The 19,860-nt window shown below is 43.8% G+C and overlaps 2 protein-coding genes across 2 annotated transcripts; one reads left to right on the top strand and one right to left on the bottom strand.

The window, feature by feature from the left end:
- The first annotated feature begins 5,674 nt into the window (after window positions 1-5,674).
- Window positions 5,675-10,205, top strand: LOC135237658 (zinc finger protein 397-like). The gene is made up of 4 exons (XM_064304984.1): window positions 5,675-6,248; window positions 6,441-6,565; window positions 7,930-8,032; window positions 8,983-10,205. Exons 1-4 carry the CDS (start codon window positions 5,960-5,962, stop codon window positions 10,143-10,145), a joined length of 1,680 nt encoding a protein of 559 aa, XP_064161054.1. The 5' UTR covers window positions 5,675-5,959; the 3' UTR covers window positions 10,146-10,205.
- A 1,791-nt stretch (window positions 10,206-11,996) lies between these two features.
- On the bottom strand, window positions 11,997-15,799 carry LOC135237659 (zinc finger and SCAN domain-containing protein 12-like). The gene is made up of 3 exons (XM_064304985.1): window positions 15,173-15,799; window positions 14,891-15,015; window positions 11,997-14,375 (listed from the first exon to the last, which is right to left on the bottom strand). The coding sequence occupies exons 1-3, from the start codon at window positions 15,582-15,584 to the stop codon at window positions 13,281-13,283; spliced, it is 1,632 nt and encodes a 543-aa protein (XP_064161055.1). The 5' UTR covers window positions 15,585-15,799; the 3' UTR covers window positions 11,997-13,280.
- Window positions 15,800-19,860: the final 4,061 nt, after the last annotated feature.

Genomic DNA, 19,860 nt, shown 5'->3' with positions numbered 1-19,860 from the left:
TCATTTTTAAAGTAGACTGTGAATAATTCATTCAGCTTCACTCTGAGTTGGACTTGAAGGGGTTCGTGGATGTCACAGAAAGGCACAGCATGTGCTAATGCACTATTTGTATTTGTGGTTTTATCTGCAGAAAATCACCTTGTACAGCTGCCATCCAAAATGCACTGAATCTAGCAGATAATTTTTTTAATGGCTGTTTTCAAAATACTCATCATTTAACAAACACCTTCCAGGAGTACATATCCAAACAGAATGATTTAGAGCCCACTCCTGTGAAGGTTCTATTTGTGGGATTTGTGAGTTCTGCTGCTTATATACTCACAGCCCTGATAATAGCCAAAAGTTTAATTCCAGTAGCTAGTCTGTTTCAACAGAATGGCCACATTGTCTCATCTTGCTGTTTAGATTTGTCTCAATGGAGAAAGTTTTTCAAAATAAGAGGCCACTATAGTAATGGATTTGGCTCATTATTGTATCATAATTGTCCTTTCATGTATGCTATTGTGACACTGTTCTTGTGCTAGCCATTGTTCCAGTTCTAGTATGTGTGTTCAGTGTATACACTACACAAGCCTGTAGATTCTAACCTTCATATTGGCTTTGAATTGGAATTGCCTTGCCATCTTTCAAAAATGAAAAAGACTTTGCAGCACAAGGGGGCAAAAGCCCCCATGACTTATACAGGAAGCACAGGAGATGACATCTTCAAACGTGCACCGACTGCAATTTGTTCCTTTTAAATTCAAGTCTCTATCGTCCTGTCTGCTGTCCAAGCACCTGGCTGACATCACCTTTATCTCCTGAGCAGCAAGTGTTGAGGAAAAAAAAGAGAAGTATTTTATGGACATCGCTCAAGAGCGTCGCAGTATCCCATCTTCAGTAAAAGAGAGTAAAAGAGAGACAATGAGAAGGCTGTCTCTATTGTTATGTTTAGATTAATTTTACTGTGTTGTCTGTTGAAACTGTCTTGTCTTTGTGAAATCCTAAAAGCTAACGGACGGAATATGACTCGGAGGAGCGAGTGGATATACACGTGCCCCCCAGCGCCAGAGTTAGATAAAATATCATACCACAGAAAGTCTGTATGGTGTTAATGCGCAATTAGCGAACAGGAACAGCAGAAAGGGAACAGCAGTGGATGGCGTTCTACAAAACATGACGAAAACTCCTTCCCCCTGCAGGAAACAGCTTCCTGTCGAGACTCTTGCTCAAAGGTCTGTCTTTTGAAAGTGAGTTGAGAATGAAAGAAACAAACTCCCAACCACAATGGTGTGGCTTCAGGATATTAAAATATCTCAGTTGCGCTCTTTAAAAACAGTGGGCCAGGCACAAGAGGGAAAAAAGACTTATCTCGCCATAATCTCACAAAGCTGTATGTTCAACTAGAGTAGCTCAGGTTCACTGAGCTAAAACTAAAACAACGGTCACATGACCCTTTGGCATTCTAAGGATTGGTCTGCACAGTTTCTGATTGCAGAATATCAAGTCATCCACTCATTATCAACCGCAAACTTACCGAGAGCGGTCAGCTTAAGTGCGTCTTACTGCAAAAAGGCGTGTTCTGGATTTATGCTGATGTACAGTAAGTGATCGCCTATTATGCTGAATGTGATATCAATGGCTAATGTTTTTGCACAAAACGTATCAGCCTGTTCTTGACCTGAAGAGCAGGCCTATGACCTCGACCCAGCGAGGAGAGGTTGTTCTCGCAGCTACGCGACGGGCGTGCGCGGGCTGGTTTTTACTCTAATTAAAACCTCAGAATGTATAGCAACACACACCGTACACCGCACAACAAACGAGGGGGTAGACAACAGAGCAGCGTGTGTCAAAGGGTACACTCGAATAATAAAAATGGGGAAAAAAAAAAAAGTTGTCATGACAGCAGGCCTGCTTCTTTTGTGTCACCGTTCAGTGTCTCCTACTATGGAAGAACGGCCACGCATGAGAGGGGCTCCTGCGGTGTTTGTGAACCCGAGCGGAACACACAGCTGCACCAGCTGCCGTCGCCGGGTGACTCAGACGATATTTAGGGCTGTCTGCGACAGTTACAGCTCAGAGATAATGAAATGCAAGAACACACCGGGCAGTGGCGTGGAAGCTGGACTCTGGCTGAAGTGCTGACGGCATCCACATGTTACTGGGCTCTCCTCGCTGCTGTATGGCACCGCTGTGTCACATGGGTTTATACTCACAGAGGGACAGCCGTCAGTTACCAATTTAACTATTTGTCATCATCACCACCCCCCCCCCCGCCCCCCAGTAATTTTTTGAGTCATCATCAAACGCCTACTCCTGCTTCAGTGTGTACCATGACATTACACTGTCTCTCTTTTGGACAGGAACTGTTTGTGTGTGTGTGTGTGTGCGCGCACGTGTGTGTGCATGCGTGCGTGTGTGTATATGTGTGTGTGTGTGTGTGCACTTCAGTTCAGTCAGGTAATCTGAGGTATAGTCAAATATATACATTTTTAAACATTATACGCACACAGAACATATTGCATGTGCACAGACATGTCTCTGTCTCAGCGTCCATGAGCAGTCCTGGGAGTTCATGAAGCCATTATCATAGGTCTCCACAGAGCGCTCAGCTCCTTCCTGCAGGAAGAGCAGTATGAAGCTGTAAATGACAACTTGTTAATGAATTATTAAGCAGTTCCCAGCAGCGAAGAGTACCAGGTCTGACACCATAACAACAGCCACCGCTGGTACATTTGATCCGCCCATTAGATCCTTCATCCACACCATTGATCCAAAGTCCTGGGGACATATTTATTACAGTGTAACCGTTAACGTCCCGTGTGGCAGGGGCAAGTATCATGCGGAAAGGAGAAAGTGAATCTTAAAACGTTTTCTTTTTTTACGGAATGAAATGCCGTCCAATGTCCTCGCTGCAGAGTGGAAGCACTAACCTGGCAGAGATAATGGACAGATTATAGAGATGGATCAGACCCATGGTAAAATGCTGAAAGCTACTTGTATTGTTGAAACCCTTCTGTGTTCACAGTGGGTGCATTCACCCATTGTGTCCTTAATATTTAAACTGGAAAAGTAGCTAATTTAATTTTCAATTAGTCACACATTTTAAGAAGTTGTAAGTTTTAATATTTTTGGCCTAAATTCACTTATTCACTTGACCATTACCTTCCTGGCAGAGATAATGGACAGATTATAGAGATGGATCAGACCCATGGTAAAATGCTGAAAGCTACTTGTATTGTTGAAACCCTTCTGTGTTCACAGTGGGTGCATTCACCCATTGTGTCCTTAATATTTAAACTGGAAAAGTAGCTAATTTAATTTTCAATTAGTCACACATTTTAAGAAGTTGTAAGTTTTAATATTTTTGGCCTAAATTCACTTATTCACTTGACCATTACCTTCCTTGACTTTTCAATGGTTCTTTTCACAAGAGTTTCGTCCACTGCTGTCCCTGAACCTCACATATTATTAATGTTCATGAAGGGGGCGGGGCTTTGTGTTGCTATGACGCTTCATGTGCTTTGACTGGGGCAGTCCTTAGCCCATTGGCAATTGTCAATTACACTGGAAGAACAATAACGGTATGCATTTACTGTAAATAACACTTATCATCTCGGGATCTCAAACAGTTCACAGTGAAGGTGGGAAACTCACCTCGCATGCGACACATTGACATAAAAGCCGAACAGCCACTGCAGCTAGCTTTTAGAAGTAGCGATACTGTTTTAACCCAATACAGAAGTACTCGGTGTGAGCAGGCCATTGAGCTAATATCCTGTTTGGCACTTGTAAAAACCTTGATTCCACAATGTGGGGCGTAAGAGTGACAGTTTTAATGATAGTTTGTGTCAGATCACTGAGTCACTTCACATATTTCACATTGTTGAATTGTCAAAGAAAAATATATGTTTGATTCAATGCATTTATAAGTCTGGATATTAACTTACAGAGTTCAGGGTAGGAGTCATGCACAAGAAAAAAAAAATTCTAAGACTAAAATGTGGAACCACTCTGGCCTAGTTTACTAACAACCTGTTAAAACCAGCAACCCCATATCCAGCTCATGTCAAACTGCTGAAGTAAGTGTGTGTGGGTGGTGGGTGTGGACAGGAGACCTCCTGGCAAAACTAAATTGCTGCTGGAAGAGGTCTTGGTGAGCCTGTAAGGTCACTGTTCCCTCTGGACCATACAGAAAGACCACACTGGTGTCCTGGTCAAATTCCAATAAAACTAGCTCTGTACCCCTGGCCACCTAATCACCCTACAGATATAATCACCTCTAGATCTGAATGGCTACATATCCCCTTGCATTCCTACCACTTTGCTTCCCCAGATTATCACTGCAAAGGACACCTGAGTTCTAGAGGTTGCATAAGATAATAATAATAATAATAATAAGTAATGATGAGTTCTACATTAAACTATGTAATGCCACACAAAGCATATTCACTAAAGGCATTGGTTCCATCAATATGCACTCTAAAATGTCCACTAGCCTACAGAAAATGTGGCCATAGTAATATTGTGGTTGGCCAATTCATTCCCAACTCTGAGTTTCAATTAGCCTAACCAGTGAGTGAATTTCAGAAAGTCATTGTGTAAGACAGTCACAGAAGCATAGCAAAAGTGTAAGTCATGTGCTATTATCACAATTCGGTTGAAATAGGCCTATATTTCTAATGGTTAATTGACTGTCCAGTAAACAAGACAGTTTAATGTAAACATTTTAGCAGCCTAAAGCGTCAGTTTGTCTTAGGTTTGTTTTGATGTCAGGATCAAACCAGCATTTTGTTGATATCACGAGATGCACTGGACTGATTGTCACAACAATGATTCGACAGTTTTCACTCGCGTTCTGGCATTTTATTTCTACTGCTTATTTTGGATCGTGTTGTGTTTTGTCGCCATCTAGTGGTGTACTACAATGAAAATCCAGAAAAAGTGCTTTGAGTGCGACCCATTCGCGTTCTGTTGATTGAAATATTCCCAAGTACAATTCATGATAATACTAATTGTATTAATATGATAATATTTACATTTTTGCTATTACAGATCATTACGTTATTTGTAATCTGAAAGCTATATTTCTTTTGTTAGATCATCAGCCGCATTTAAAACTATTTAAGACTGAAGGGAAGAATCACGCCGATCAATCAATGGAAAGCGTATAGAATAGCGAAATAGATATTAATAAATTCTGACTGTGACTGATTTAGTGAGCCAATACAATAGGCCAACCCACTCGTATTAATATTTACTCCGCCACCACAAGCCAACTAGCTTCGTTCCCTCAACATGTAAGCTTTTGGTCTCCAATTCCTATCTTGTGTATCTACATATGCTGTTCACACGCGTGAGTAGTAGCTACGCCAAGTCGTGACCACAAAATAATACATCATGTTCCCACGAGTCCCGCCTTCATGCAGGGACATAAATTAAAACAGAAGTAAAATGACAATCGGTCCTTTCTGTCGATGGCATTCAGAAAATATTTGTCATTGGATCCATTATAAAGGGGAAACTATATGTGTCTGTGGGTAGCCTAACATTAATATCTTGAAGGCATGAGAGTAGGGCTAAGGAACATCTCAGTCAGTAGGAAAGGAATTATGGGGGGGGGGTTATCCACATGAATTGTTCACTGTAATGTAGGCTACATCTCTCTGCATCCCCTAAAGAGGGTATGCGATTATTTTACAGGATTTACGGTTATGCGGTCACCACACTGCTCAGATGTCCGGAAACAAATGTGTTTAGGCTTGTTAGCAATAGCTAAATGCACGCTAGTTGTCAAAAACGGATTAAGCACTGATGAAATGTAGAAAAAGAACCTAGCTGGCTATTAAATAGTTTTTTTATGAACTAACTCTGGTCTTAGATTCACACATTCCATCCAGTTGTAACTAGCTACAGGATATAGCTAGCCACAGCCGGTCGAAGAAAGAGGTAATTTACAGCCAGCTAATCGGTGTTAAAAATGGTTAATTTTGTTACCTTTCAGGCGCAATTGGCCTCCATTATGGAGGTGTTAGCTAAAGCAGCAGTGGTAGAAATCACCAAACTTGTTGAAGACAGTTCCGCCGAGATACGCTTGGAAATTTCACGGAACCAGTACGAGAATGTAGCACTAAGGAGAAAATTAAGTAGGATGCAGAGCGAGCTGGTTCGTGCTCGTGGATGCCGAGAGACAAAAGGTGCTGAAAAGAGTTCCGTAAAAGGTTACGGATTGCATGGTCCGATTCAGATATGTGATGGAGACTATACAGGTAAGGGTCTTTCGGTGGCTGTGGTATTCTGTGCATATTTAACTGTCCGTTTATTGTGTCATATTTAAAGCAGTTAAAGTATCAAGTAATTTAAAGTATCAAGAATTTACATGGGTTTAATTTGTCATAAGTCATTAGGTAATTAAATAATGAGCTATAACTTCTCGAGCGTTAACTTCTCCAACATTTTAGATGACCGTCATTCTTTGGAAGAAGGTGTCTTCGGAGATGAATGGGGAGGCAGACAGTGGAAGGATGGAGATGTCAGAGTTGTGGAAGATGACATATTCCTGCAGTCCATAACTCTGACTGAAGAGGTAAACTACATGGAGTTGTAGTGTTCGTGCCTGAATGTGTTTGAAACTTTGTGTTGTTTCGATTGAAAGAAAATATTCTCAAATAGCACTCTTCCGATGATGTCAATGTTATCTTACGGTTGTCAGAATAAAATAAAGATAAGGACCTTGTGAAATACCACTGTCAAGTAGTAAAGAGCTATTGAACCTACTGTATTATAACAATGCAAGGGAACAATCGATGGGTTGCTCACATGTAACCCTGGTCACCTGCATGAGGAATGTACTGAGGAGGGTTTTGGAGATCCCATGTGACAACTGGATCGGCTGGACAACTGTCCAATTAACTGTAGGCTCAGTCACATCGGTTACACGAGGGTGAGCTATAAGGGGATGAAGCCTGCTATTCAGCATCTTTTCTATGTTGGGTCCCCTTAGGGGACCAAGCATTGCAGCTGCCTGGCAGTCCATTCCTTATAGAGGAAATCATGGTTGTGTATCTAATCCATTGTTTCATGAATGGACTGCCAGAGTGAATTTAGGGTACCCCCAAGTTCGGGCTGCACAGTCCTGTTTATGAAGATCCGCCCTGTAGGTTTTAATTTCAACCCTAATTTGGCACACCTGATTCTACCAACGAGCAGCGCATTGAGATCTGTAGCCGTTGAAGGAGATGTGCTTTGTTAGGGTTGGAGTGAAAACCCACAGGACGGTAGCTCTCCAGGGTTGGGCAGCCCTGCTCCAAAGCTGTTGCACAGAATCCCCCAGAAACTCAGCTTGAATATTACAGGGCTGTAGAGAGCTGAGTAAATCTGTGCTCTGCAAGGCCCACGGCAGAATACATTTTGTCTTTCTGAAAGCAAATTTGATGGAAACATTTGTTTAAACCGTTCTTGTGATTTCAGCAAGCAACAACAGGCAGCTTGCAGGATACCGGAAAGTAATGTTTACAGTCTGCATAAAGTGCCAACTCAGCAAAAGAACTTGGTCTTGTTGGAACAGCAAAAGAATAAATGCTACCAAACATGTGTGATGCTGCCCATGAAGCCACTGCACAGATATCCTCCACAGACTGGGCCTACCTGCAGAAGGGCCTAAGAGGTGTCTGTTCACAGGTCGAGCGTGCATCAACAGCAGTCAGTGCTTCCAGATGCTAGTGAAAGGGCATCTATCAGCCGCAGAACAAGCTCCAGCCAAGCACACAAACAGCTGGTTACAGGCTCTGATTGGTTGAGGTTCGAGCCAGACAACACTTAAAAGGCCCAGACTGGCCCTCATCAGTAATACGAAGTGGAGAAGCCAAAGTACGGGTTTAGATTACATTTGCTTTGGTGTGGCGAGGCCCATAACTGGGTTCCATCCAAAGTCTTGATTTTGCTCTTCAGTTTCAGTCAATGGACGTGGAGAAGGACGTACCATCATCACTTCCGATCAAGGAGAATGGACCTAAACGAGGCCTGGTGAGGGACATCCCCAAGGAAGGGCTGAGTAAGTGGAGAGGGTTGAAAACATTTGAGAACACTGTGTCTCACAGAACAGGCAACTGCAATTACAGCGGCTGATTTTACAGTCATTTGTTGGGCTAACGCTGAGCTTGGCATGTGTTCATTTTGGGCTAAAAATAGTTTGTCACCATATCCATTGATCCAGCTTCAACATTAGTTATCCTACAAAGTTTACAGGGAGTTCTGAGGTATAACTATCAGTTAGATCTGACCAGTACTGTTAACTCTCTCGAAGAGAAGCTAGCTGCTGAACTTCACATTGGTTGCTAGAAGTTACTAGATAATGCATATGGTACTCAAAGTTTTTTTTTTCTGATAAAATTTCTGAAAAATCTCCAATCCCACATGAACTTGGAATATCCAATTTGCAGACTATGTATGAACGTGCTAATATACGGCTCCTGCTGCTGGCTTGGAGAGCGAAAGGCAATCCACGGCTCTCCTCTGAAACACGCACCTGCCAGCCAGCTGCTTCTTTTCACACTCACAGAGTTGAGGTGGAGGAGACCCATTCATACACGTGCGCACTGAGAGCTAGTCATGGGTGCCTGGACGGGCAGCAGGAGTCATTTGAGCAATGAACAATGGTCTATCCATACCAACTGTATCCCTCCCATATCCCTGACCGACGTAAAGCCAATTATGTGCCACTCCTGTGAGGCTGCTGGCCACAGTCGGTAATGACACGGGTCAGATTCGATCCGAGACTGTGGTGCTCACTCAAGGCACCATGACCGTGGCACTTTTACTGAGCGAGCCACCCAGCAGTCCGTACCTCTTAAATTTTTACAAAACATTAAGTAAAGTGTTTCAGTAATACATTAACAATGTCAAATCATCCATAAAACTAAAATGATAATTTCCTTGTTGCTTGCAGATAATGTTTTTTACAGTATGTCCATGTTGGCCATGATGTTATTTCTCCCTCTGCAGGGCCTTCAGATTTCTGTGCCACTGAAGTGAGAGGTCCTACTGAGCGGCATCGCCGTGAGGCCTGCCCAGAGTATCCGGATCCTCAGCCCATTCCCGCAGAGCGCCCGGAGGAGCTCGCTGGACTGCAGAGGGATGGACGCGGCAATGAAGAGGAACTGGACGTTAAGGACGATAGAGGGAGAGAGCCCTCCGCAGGACCTGAGCACAGCGTTAGGCCGCAGAACGGCCCGGGTGCTGAGCGCGTGTTTGAGAGAGGTAGACTCCCGAGGGCTTCACCCACACAAGGCTACAGCGACCTGGAGGCCGAGGACCAGCAATGCGCTAATGTTAGGGGTGATCTGCAGCGGCTGTTGGGCCAAGCTGAGCCACATCCTAATCAGGCGGAAGAATGTTCCGGTAACAGCACGCCCTCTTCGAGATCCCAAGATCTGAAGCCACATGTTGGGGCTTCAAATTTAGCGTGTGTCAAGGAGGAGGTTGAGATTAAGTCTATATGCATTGAAGAGACGGCAGCAGAGAGGGTTGAGCGACAGGACAGAGAGACGCTGAGCTCCGTGAAGAGCGAGGGCCAGGCCTTTCAGCCCGGGCCACACAGACTCCAGGCATCGGAAGACGGAACGAGAGAGAGTCTGAGCACGGCAGAGTCCGGCTCAGACACCGAGGACAGCCCGATTTTCCAGATGACCGACAGCATCGAGCTCTACGGCAGGACTGACACTGCGGATTCAGCCGACACCCATTCTGGGTTGAGTTTCACCCATCTAAACAGAGTACGTGATCAAGTACACCCAGGAAAGAAAGCGTTCAGATGCACACAGTGTGGAAAGTATTACAGCCATCGTAATAATCTGTACCGCCACCGGCGAATTCACACAGGGGAGAAGCCCTTTACTTGCGTGCACTGCGGGAAGAGTTTCACGCACCAAAGTAATCTCTACGAGCACGAGCGGATTCACACGGGAGAACGACCCTTTAGCTGTGTCGTATGTGGGAAGAGTTTCACTCAGCAAAGTAATCTTAAAAGACACCAGCGCATACACACTGGGGAAAGGCCTTATAGCTGCATGCACTGCGGAAAGACATTTACCCGCCTGATGCACCTCAAAATGCACCAGCAAGTTCATTTTGGAGGGAAACCGCACAGTTCTTTTGAGTACTGTTGATTGTCTCGGGCACTCCTTTGGCTAAATAAACATTTGGATTGAGAGAATGGATGCACAGTTTATATCAGTCTTGAGCTACTTTTTATTTTTATTACGGTTTAACTTTTACCAAAATTGCCAAGAGGGACGTGTTAAAAATGTGGTCAAAAATGTGCTAATATTGTACTATCTGTTATAAGAATGTTTGACATTAGAGACCAACTTATTTACCAATTATTGTATTTTCTACAAAAAATGTACATTCAATTGTAAGTGTCATTTTCTTGATAAAGGTGCTGCTTTTTTGATTCAGTTTTGACAATATGAAGAACTGTGAAACTGCTTTTTAGAAACCTGACATTTCATTATCAAAACAATTATTTATTTTATAAATATTTTTGGACAAGGCTTTTTTTTTTCTTTTACAAAACTACAGAATGTTTCATTGAATAAAATGCTATTTCTGTACCACTAAATATAGATGAATTTGTGTAACAAAATGGTATAAAATGTGTTATATTGCTCCAATTATTGTGCTTCTGTCACATTCTAGTGAATGTTTCATTGCAACAACTGCTTTGTGGCACAATCATCATCTTCCCCAATGGAGTGTATATCAGGAATTTTGTGGCGCAAAACATACAGTAAGTGCAGGTAATTGTGATTTATCAATTGTGTCACCGTTGTGAGGTACAGGGTTCAAAACTGTGGAATTTGGAAACTAATTTTGTTGTTGATTTTAATGGTAGATTTATTTTTGTACCTTAAACAACAGATTGCACTGAAAAACCCATTGCCACAGGAGCCAAAAAGGACCAACAGGTGATTTACCAAATAAACAGTAACAAATAATAAACGTTTTGGTGTACTCACGTCATGACATCATATACGGCGTCACATTCGGACAGCTGTTCTTCCAGCTATTATAAATTGCAAACCTGCCTTTAGTAATGCTGTCTTTCTTGTGTACCGCTTATGTTAACCCCTGATGATGGGTAATTTCCCTCAAGATGGCCTCTGCAGATGTGTTTATCAGGTGTTTACCAAGTGTGAGAACACCCTGACACCCATTCATCCCATGACAGCTGCACAGGAGACTGCATGTGGGATGGGGAACGTGATGCAGGTCCATCTTACCACGCGAGACAGGTAAGACACACCCCAGTGATGACGGCCTCTCTGTGAGACAGGGAAGACTCACCCCAGCGATGACGGCCTCTCTGTGAGACAGGGAAGACTCACCCCAGCGATGATGGTCTCTCTGTGAGACAGGTAAGACTCACCCCAGCGATGACGGCCTCTCTGTGAGACAGGGAATACTCACCCCAGCGATGACGGCCTCTCTGTGAGACAGGGAAGACTCACCCCAGCGATGACGGCCTCTCTGTGAGACAGGTAAGACTCACCCCAGCGATGACGGCCTCTCTGTGAGACAGGGAAGACTCACCCCAGCGATGACGGCCTCTCTGTGAGACAGGGAAGACTCACCCCAGCGATGACGGCCTCTCTGTGAGACAGGGAAGACTCACCCCAGCGATGATGGCCTCTCTGTGAGACAGGGAAGACTCACCCCAGTCATGACCACCTCTCTGTGAGACAGGGAAGACTCACCCCAGCGATGACAGTCTCTCTGTGAGACAGGGAAGACTCACCCCAGTGATGACGGCCTCTCTGTGTGACAGGGAAGACTCACCCCAGTGATGACGGCCTCTCTGTGAGACAGGGAAGACTCACCCCAGCGATGATGCCCTCTGGAGCACTGCACAGGAACCCCCACCCCTCTCTCTCTCTCTCTCTCACTCTCTCTGGTTGCTGTGAGGCCCAGTGTCATCACAAATATTTTATTGCTATCAAAACAACATCAAGCAAACGTTTTACAAAGGCTTCTTTATTTCCCCCCAGATTAATCTGGCTCGTTCACATCATATTGAAGACCATACATTTGCATAAGACCTGACCAAAGGAGCCCAGCTATAAAGCAGCATGAAATACCTGAGAGATCTGCCTGAATGAACGGCTGTTATGGAAGGCAGTGATACGTTAACAACTGATGCGTATGGAAACTAGAACAGCCACAATATAAAGAGGAACTAAGCAACAGAAATTCATCAAGATGCTGTCTGACAGTCAGTCAACTGAGGACATTTTACAGAGCAGCGGATTCCAGCAACATTAACTTAAGTGCAGCCCAGACTGATGAGAAAGGCTTGGGTTGTAGCCGCTTGAGTGGACTATGCCACTGTCACAAAGCATCATGTACAGCAGGGATCATCCAACTCTGGCCCTCGAATCCAAATCCAGCCCTGGTTTTCTTTTCTCCCGGGTAATTAGTGCTACTGATTGGCCAGACCGTCTTCACACCTGACTCCCAGGCAAAGGGAGGGTGGAAAACCAGCAGGTCTCGGCCCTCGAGGACCGCGAGTTGCTGATCCCTGATGTACAGGGCTATGAATGATTGAGACATTGTTTCTACATCATTCAACACCTTTATAACACCGCTTACGTGATTGGTGTACTGGCGGGTAACAGATAAAATGATGGGGTAGACCACCACGTGAACACTGGAGTGTGGAATAAAGAATGGTGTTCAGACTACATTTTCTAGCAACTGGCTTGTTCAGAAATAGTCTAAAAAGAGCAGTATATTGACATGTCCTTACGCTGGTGACCTGTTTTTTTGTTATGGTTGGTTGCATGGAGGTTAAACAATAGGCCTCCACAGAGTGTTCAGCTCCTCCCTGCAGGAAGAGCAGTATGAAGCTGTAAGTGACAACTTGTCAATGAATTATTAAGGAGTTACATGCAGTGAAGGGTACCAGGTCTGACACCATAACAACAGCCACCGCTGGTACATTTGATCCGCCCCGGTGATTCCTGGTCCTGGTGGGCTGCACGGTTGGCAGGTTTTTGTTTTCGCCTTAATATCAGCAAGCAATTCAGACCCAAGAAACCAGTGAATTAACTGTTCAATAACTGCTATAATTGATCAATTAAGTACCGAGTGACAACAAAAAAAAAAAACAGCAGGCAATTTTGGTAAAAAGTAAACAGTAATAAAAAAATAAAAAAGGTTCTCAAACAGATTTAAAATGTGCATCATCCTATCGATCCGAATGTTTATTTGGCCAAAGAAGTGCCAAAAGCAGTCAGCGGTGCTCAAAAGAACAGTTCATTCCCTCCAAAATGAACTTGCTGGTGCATTTTGAGGTGCATCAGGTGAGTGAAAACCTTTCCGCAGTGCATGCAGCTATAAGGCCTTTCTCCTGTGTGTATGCGCTGGTGTCTTTTAAGATTACTTTGCTGAGTGAAACTCTTCCCACATACGGCACAGCTAAAGGGTCGCTCTCCCGTGTGAATCCGCTTGTGCTCATACAGATGGCTTTGCTGGGTGAAACTCTTCCCGCAGTGTACGCAGGTAAAGGGCTTCTCCCCTGTGTGAATTCGCCGGTGGCGGTACAGATTATTGCGATGGCTGAAATACCTTCCGCACTGTGTGCATCTGAACGCTTTCTTTCCTGGGTGTACTTGATCATGTACTCTGTTTAGGTGGGTGAAACTCAACCCAGAATGGGTGTCGGCTGAATCCGCAGTGTCAGTTCTGCCGTAGAGCTCGATGCTGTCGGTCATCTGGAAAATCGGGCTGTCCTCGGTGTCTGAGCCGGACTCTGCCGTGCTCAGACTCTCTCTCGTTCCGTCTTCTGATGCCTGGAGTCTGTGTGGCCCGGGCTGAAAGGCCTGGCCCTCGCTCTTCACGGAGCTCAGCGTCTCTCTGTCCTGTCGCTCAACCCTCTCTGCTGCCGTCTCTTCAATGCATATAGACTTAATCTCAACCTCCTCCTTGACACACGCTAAACTTGAAGTCCCAACGTGTGGCTTCAGATCGTGGGATCCCGAAGAGGGCGTGCTGTTACCGGAACCTTCCGCCGCCTGATTAGGATGTGGCTCAGCTTGGCCCAACAGCCGCTGCAGATCACCCCTAACATTAGCGCATTGCTGGTCCTCGGCCTCCAGGTCGCTGTAGCCTTGTGTGGGTGAAGCCCTCGGGAGTCTACCTCTCTCAAACACGCGCTCAGCACCCGGGCCGTTCTGCGGCCTAACGCTGTGCTCAGGTCCTGCGGAGGGCTCTCTCCCTCTATCGTCCTTCACCTCCAGTACCTCTTCATCACCACGTCCATCGCTCTGCAGTCTGGTGAGCTCCTCCGGGCGCTCTGCGGGAATGGGTTGAGTATCCCAGCACTCTGCCAATCCATTCTAAAATGAAACGGAATGAGGGGTTAGATTCGCAACCATGATGTCCTCTATAAGAAACGGACTGCCATGCAGCCATGTTGCTTGGTTCCCCAAGAGGATCCAATATAGAAAAGACACTGAATTGCAGGCTTCTTCCTCCAATCACATTCCACCCTAGTGCAAAGGGTGTGACCAAGCCTTCAGCGAATTTAACAGTTGTCTAGCCAATCCGGTTGTGACATGAGATATCTGAAACGTCCTGGTAGTACATTCCTCATGCAGGGAACTACATAGGGTTATGCGAGTAACCCATCGATTACTTCCTTGCACTGTTATAATACATTTGTTTAGGTCTTTACTGTTTGACAGTTTCACAAGTAATTCATCTTAATTATTATTATCAACCATAGACACTAACATGCACTCATTGAAAGTTTGCCACTTGAGAACAGTATCTTATAATAATCCAGTGTGGAATATGTAAATTTCGAACACATTCAGACACGATTAACAGTAGGCTACTCCATGTAGTTTACCTCTTCAGTCAGAGTTATGGACTGCAGGAATATGTCGTCTTCCGGAACTCCGACCTCTCCATCCTTCCACTGCCTGCCTCCCCATTCATCTCCGAAGGCACTTTCTTGCAAAGAATGACGGCCATCTAAATTTTAAAATAATACCGAATGTATTCATTGTGATTAATTAAAGCCATTCATATTAACAGAATTTGTATTTCAGTCACTTTAAATATGGCACAATAAAGACTGTTAAATGTACACAGACTACTATAGCCATGCAAGCGGCACCAAAGAGCCTACCTGTACCGACTCCATCACATATCTGAATCGGACCATGCAATTCAGAACCTTTCACGGAAGTCTTTTCAGCGCCTATTCTCTCTTGGCATCCTCGAGCAAGAATCAGCTCGCTCTGCATCCTACTTAATTTTCTCCTTAGCGCTACATTCTCGAACTGGTTCCGTGAAATTTCCAGACGTATCTCGGCGGAACTGTCTTCAACAAGTTTGGTGATTTCTACCACTGCTGCTTTAGCTAACACCTCCATAATGGAGGCCAGTTGCGCCTGTAAGGTACCAAAATTAATCATTTTTAACTTTGAATTACCTGTTACTTCGGGCAGGCTGTGGCTATATTTATTTATTTGTTTATTTGAAAGGGAAAATGCACAGCTAGTAACTGCCCCAGAATTAGCTTGATAGCTAAATTTCATCTGAAGTCCCTTAGCAGATAAATGTATATCATGCTCCTAGTTACAGCTGTCTGGAATGCGTGAATCTAAAACAACAGTGCACTAATCAAACAATTCATCAGCAAGGTACTGTTCCTACATTTCATCTGTGGTTAATCCGCTTTTGACAACTAGCGTGCATTTAGCTATTGAAAACAAGAAAACGCATTTGTTTCCGGGCATCTGAGCAGTGTGGTGACCGCATAACCGTAAATACTGTAAAATAATCGCACTTCGTGGGACACAGGGAAATGTATGTACAGTACAATTGACAATTACAGGCTGATATCCCCACGTCAGAAATCCTTTCATGCTGATGGGGATGTCCCATACTCCCCTTCCCTCAAGATATTAATATTACTTCCAGACACATACATTTACCCTCTATTAAGGATCCAATGAATATGGACGGAGACGAGTGTCACTGGGTAGATGCGCTTGTATCAAGGTGAGGTAGAATCCCGTAAGACACTGCTTTGTACTGAGCAAGTACTACTGCATTGTTCGTAATATCAGTGAATGGATACAAGTAAGTGCTAAGTAAAAAAAATGGTAAGCGTCTGGATAAGAGGTCTGCTAATCGAGATATAGTAAGTAATGGGAAGTATTCGTGAAAGCCGCATTAACGCCGGAAAGGACCCAATTGTCATTTCATGTAAGAATGACAGACACAAAATACTGGTTTAAAAACCCAGAAGGTTGCATTTATTGACGTGTTATAAAAGTGTTAAAAGCTACAGAGTGATTGTTGATTGTTTTTGCTGCTCTCGTATGGTGTCAGCGGAGGGATGGCCAGTCGTAAGTCAGCGCGTCCTCCCGCCCGGAGGCCTGCCCTCCAGTCACAAGGAAAGAAGCCCTCCGAGGTCTATGAAGATGACTGCGAAACTGCAGTGACATCCGAGGAGGAGGAGCATAAGGTGGCTCGGGGAAATGGGGCGGTACCTAAGACCCACCATCGGCAGGAAGTCCCTTCCACGAGTTTGGTGGCAGCGGAGGCCAGGAGCTTACATGTTCAGAGAAAAATATTTAGTTGGCTCGTGCGGTACCACCGCGTGCTGAAGCTTGTAGTGTGTGAACACTCACTACCGAGTTCCAGACTGCCTCTGTGAGCACAAGACCTGCTTTTCGGGAGCTTCATGGAATGGGTTTCCATGGACGAGCAGCTGTACCCGAGCCTGAGATTGAGCATTGGCTGGAGTGGTGTAAAGCAGACCGACGTGGACCAGTGGAAACGCATTCTCTGGAGTGATTACTCACACTTCACTATCTGGCAGTTTGATGGGCAAATCTGGGTTTGGCGAATGCCAGGAGAATGCCAACTGCCCGAAAGCATAGTGCCGACTGTAAAGTTTGGTGGAGGTGGAATAATAGTTTGGGGCTGTTTTTCATGGTTTGGGCTCGGCCCCTTAGTTCCAGTGAAGGGAAAATGTAATGATATAGCATACAATGACATTCTAGAGAATTGTGTACTACCACCTCTGTAGCAACAGTTTTGGGAAGGTCCTTTCATGTTTCAGCATGACTAATGGTGTTATAGACCACTAGATGGCAATAAAAGACAAGATGATCCAAAATAAGTAATAGAAATGAAATGACAGAACATGAGTGAGGACTGTGTGTATACGTGCGTGTTGTGTCCATCAGTACAATGCATCTCGTGGTACCATAAAAATGCACATTTGACTCCGACAGTAAGAACCAACTAGTTCTCTTTTCCAGATCATCTCAAGATAAATTCTGTCGTTACTTTGTAAGCAGCCATTTGTTTTTTTTGTTTTTTTCTCTCATTTAACATTGATAATTAGTTGTTTTTTTCATGCTTGACAGGATCAATCAAGCACAAAATATCCACCCTGTTAGGCAAAATAGATAGAGAAAACAGTTCTTAATCTTTAGTAATATTTATAGAATAATTGTTTGTTTTTTTTACTGTTGAATGCTGATGATAGAAGGCCTTTTTGTTAAAATGAATATGCATTTTAAACTATGAAATACCAAAAATGAAAAAAATCTAAATAGCAGAGGGCATATAGCACCTATTATATGGAATCACTGGCATGTAAATTTAACAGCTTGTTCATTCATTTAGCGCCAACATTCTATGCCTTTAAACAGCTACACCCAAAAATTGAGGAGCTGCAGGTAGTGGACTCAGGCCAGACATGCTCGGCAGCAGTCCTCCAGGATGGAGGAGATGGGACATGGCGGGGAACGGGCCTCCAGCGTTGCGAAGGCATCCAGGATGGAGGGGCCTCCAGGGTGGCAGTGATGGGGCATGGCAGGCATGGCAGGCAGGCAGCCTCCAGGATGGAGACAGGGCATGCCAGGATAAGTAAGGCTTTTAGACAGATTCAGCATGGCACAAATATTACTTAAGTGCTATTAGTTCATAAGACTTTTACTACTTATAATGATTTCCAAAATCTTAAGTTTGCCAATCCCAGACATTTCAAATATTAACAGCAGCACTCTCAGCATGCAAAGCACGTCATTGCCAGTGATGCACAACCTCCACTCTACCCCCTCATGCAGTCAACATTTAAGCAATGAGGCTATTACTGTGCATGGTGACTTAGTGAAACATGTTAAAACTGAACCTCTCATGATTAGATTAGGACCACATAAACTCACACACACACACACACACACACACACACCGAGTTATGGCAGGGCCTATATTGGGCATGGATACGCTGTCCAAATTACAGGCATCTATTGATACTGGGGAGGTGAGCGTAATTATTTACACTATCTACTGGAACATCTGGAACATTCCACAACCACCCCCTTTGGGCACCTGACAAGTTATCATGTGGCCTCCAAACAGAGGAACCGGTCAGAATGAGAGGAATTATATGCCCCCACCACTAAAGCAGTACCCAATTAAAACAGAAGCTGTAGCTGTTGTCAAGGACATTGTCAAGGCTTTGGGAAACAGAGACATAATACAAAAATGTTCCAGTCCTGCTAACTCTCCTGATTGGCCCACGGAAGAGCCTGATGGCACCAGCTGTCTAATAATAGACTCCATGGGGATAAACACACAACACAACACAACAATTTACCTATCATTTTACAATAGTGGGGCAAATTTTAAGAAGACTCTGAAGAAGACGCTAAGTCAAAACGTCAGTCATATTTAAATAAACATGCTTTTCGTGTGAGTGCTCCAGTGTCTTCTTTTAGTAATTTCACTGAAAAGCCTGGGTTTATATTTTTTTCTCTTGATCACTGTCTATTGCTCACTTTCTACACTGCAGAAAATGTTCATTATCTGAGCCTATTTAGCTTAGATCGTAACTGCCATGTTGTGGTTAGGAGTGGACCCAGTATAAACAGTTGAAACGTTATTATGATATGTTGATTCCAACACCTGACTGCTATGTGATGGAATGTTGCAATAAAGTTTTAGGCATCTGTGACATAGGCCTAAAACTAATATAGTTTTATAGGCCTAACCTAATCTAGGCCTAGATCTTTGGTTACACCAACCTGTTTAGTCTGATTGTTTGTAATAAAAACTTACTAGCCTAGTTTAAAAAAGGAATTTCTCCATTTAAGAATATATCTATGTTACCAAGCAACCAAACTGGCAGGCGATTTTGAAAAGTGCCATCACCTCTTTAGCTTGCTGTTTATAAATTTTATGTTCGTTGGTATTCAGCGTCCTTCTGCTTCAACGTGTTAACAACAAATACAAAGGTAAAACGTTTTCTTAAGAATTCACATTCATTTTGTATAGCCTAAAAAGATGATGAATAGGTAGTTGGAAAGGTTCAACAATCACACATAGTCCCAGTTAATCTTGTAGCACCTTCGATAACGTTGGGTAGTTGTTTATGGTAATTTGCACTTGAAAGCTCTTCGGCTTAAGTCTGTTTGAAGATTAGTGCGCAAGAACACGCGTCGCTTGAATTAGTAGGGGGGGAGAGCTGCCATAAATGTAACAGTTTTGGATTTGGTTATTTACTCAGAAAATATTTAGCCTAGTACAATCAATTTTTATTACTAGTTTAATTTTTACTGTCAGTAGTCATTAGCCGTTTCAATAACATTCTTGACTTAATCGAGTCGGATACAATTAAAACCAAAGTACGCGCAGCCCAATGTTACATTCATACCAGCTAGTAAATGAAAACACCCCAACTGTTTTCTGCTTTCTGCACATACTAATGTCAATTAAAGAAACGCACTTCTTGAGATGATAACATGAGAGCAGCCACATCATCAGAATATGTAGCATGGGCCTAATCCATGA

The sequence above is a fragment of the Anguilla rostrata genome, chromosome 13, assembly GCF_018555375.3.
Source record: "Anguilla rostrata isolate EN2019 chromosome 13, ASM1855537v3, whole genome shotgun sequence".
Classification (NCBI taxonomy): Eukaryota; Metazoa; Chordata; class Actinopteri; order Anguilliformes; family Anguillidae; genus Anguilla; species Anguilla rostrata.
The sequence above is the reverse complement of the archived record's forward strand: the minus strand, read 5'-3'. Positions and strand labels throughout refer to the sequence as shown.

Excerpts from the sequence above, each read along its gene's own strand:
- LOC135237658 (XM_064304984.1), top strand. The coding sequence starts at position 5,960 with ATGGTTAATTTTGTTACCTTTCAGGCGCAATTGGCCTCCATTATGGAG. Across the intron at positions 6,249-6,440 it reads ATGTGATGGAGACTATACAG|ATGACCGTCATTCTTTGGAA; the intron begins GTAAGGGTCTTT and ends CCAACATTTTAG. Across the intron at positions 8,033-8,982 it reads CATCCCCAAGGAAGGGCTGA|GGCCTTCAGATTTCTGTGCC; the intron begins GTAAGTGGAGAG and ends CTCCCTCTGCAG.
- LOC135237659 (XM_064304985.1), bottom strand. The coding sequence starts at position 15,584 with ATGAAATTTAGCTATCAAGCTAATTCTGGGGCAGTTACTAGCTGTGCA. Across the intron at positions 15,016-15,172 it reads ATGTGATGGAGTCGGTACAG|ATGGCCGTCATTCTTTGCAA; the intron begins GTAGGCTCTTTG and ends TTTAAAATTTAG. Across the intron at positions 14,376-14,890 it reads CCATAACTCTGACTGAAGAG|AATGGATTGGCAGAGTGCTG; the intron begins GTAAACTACATG and ends GTTTCATTTTAG.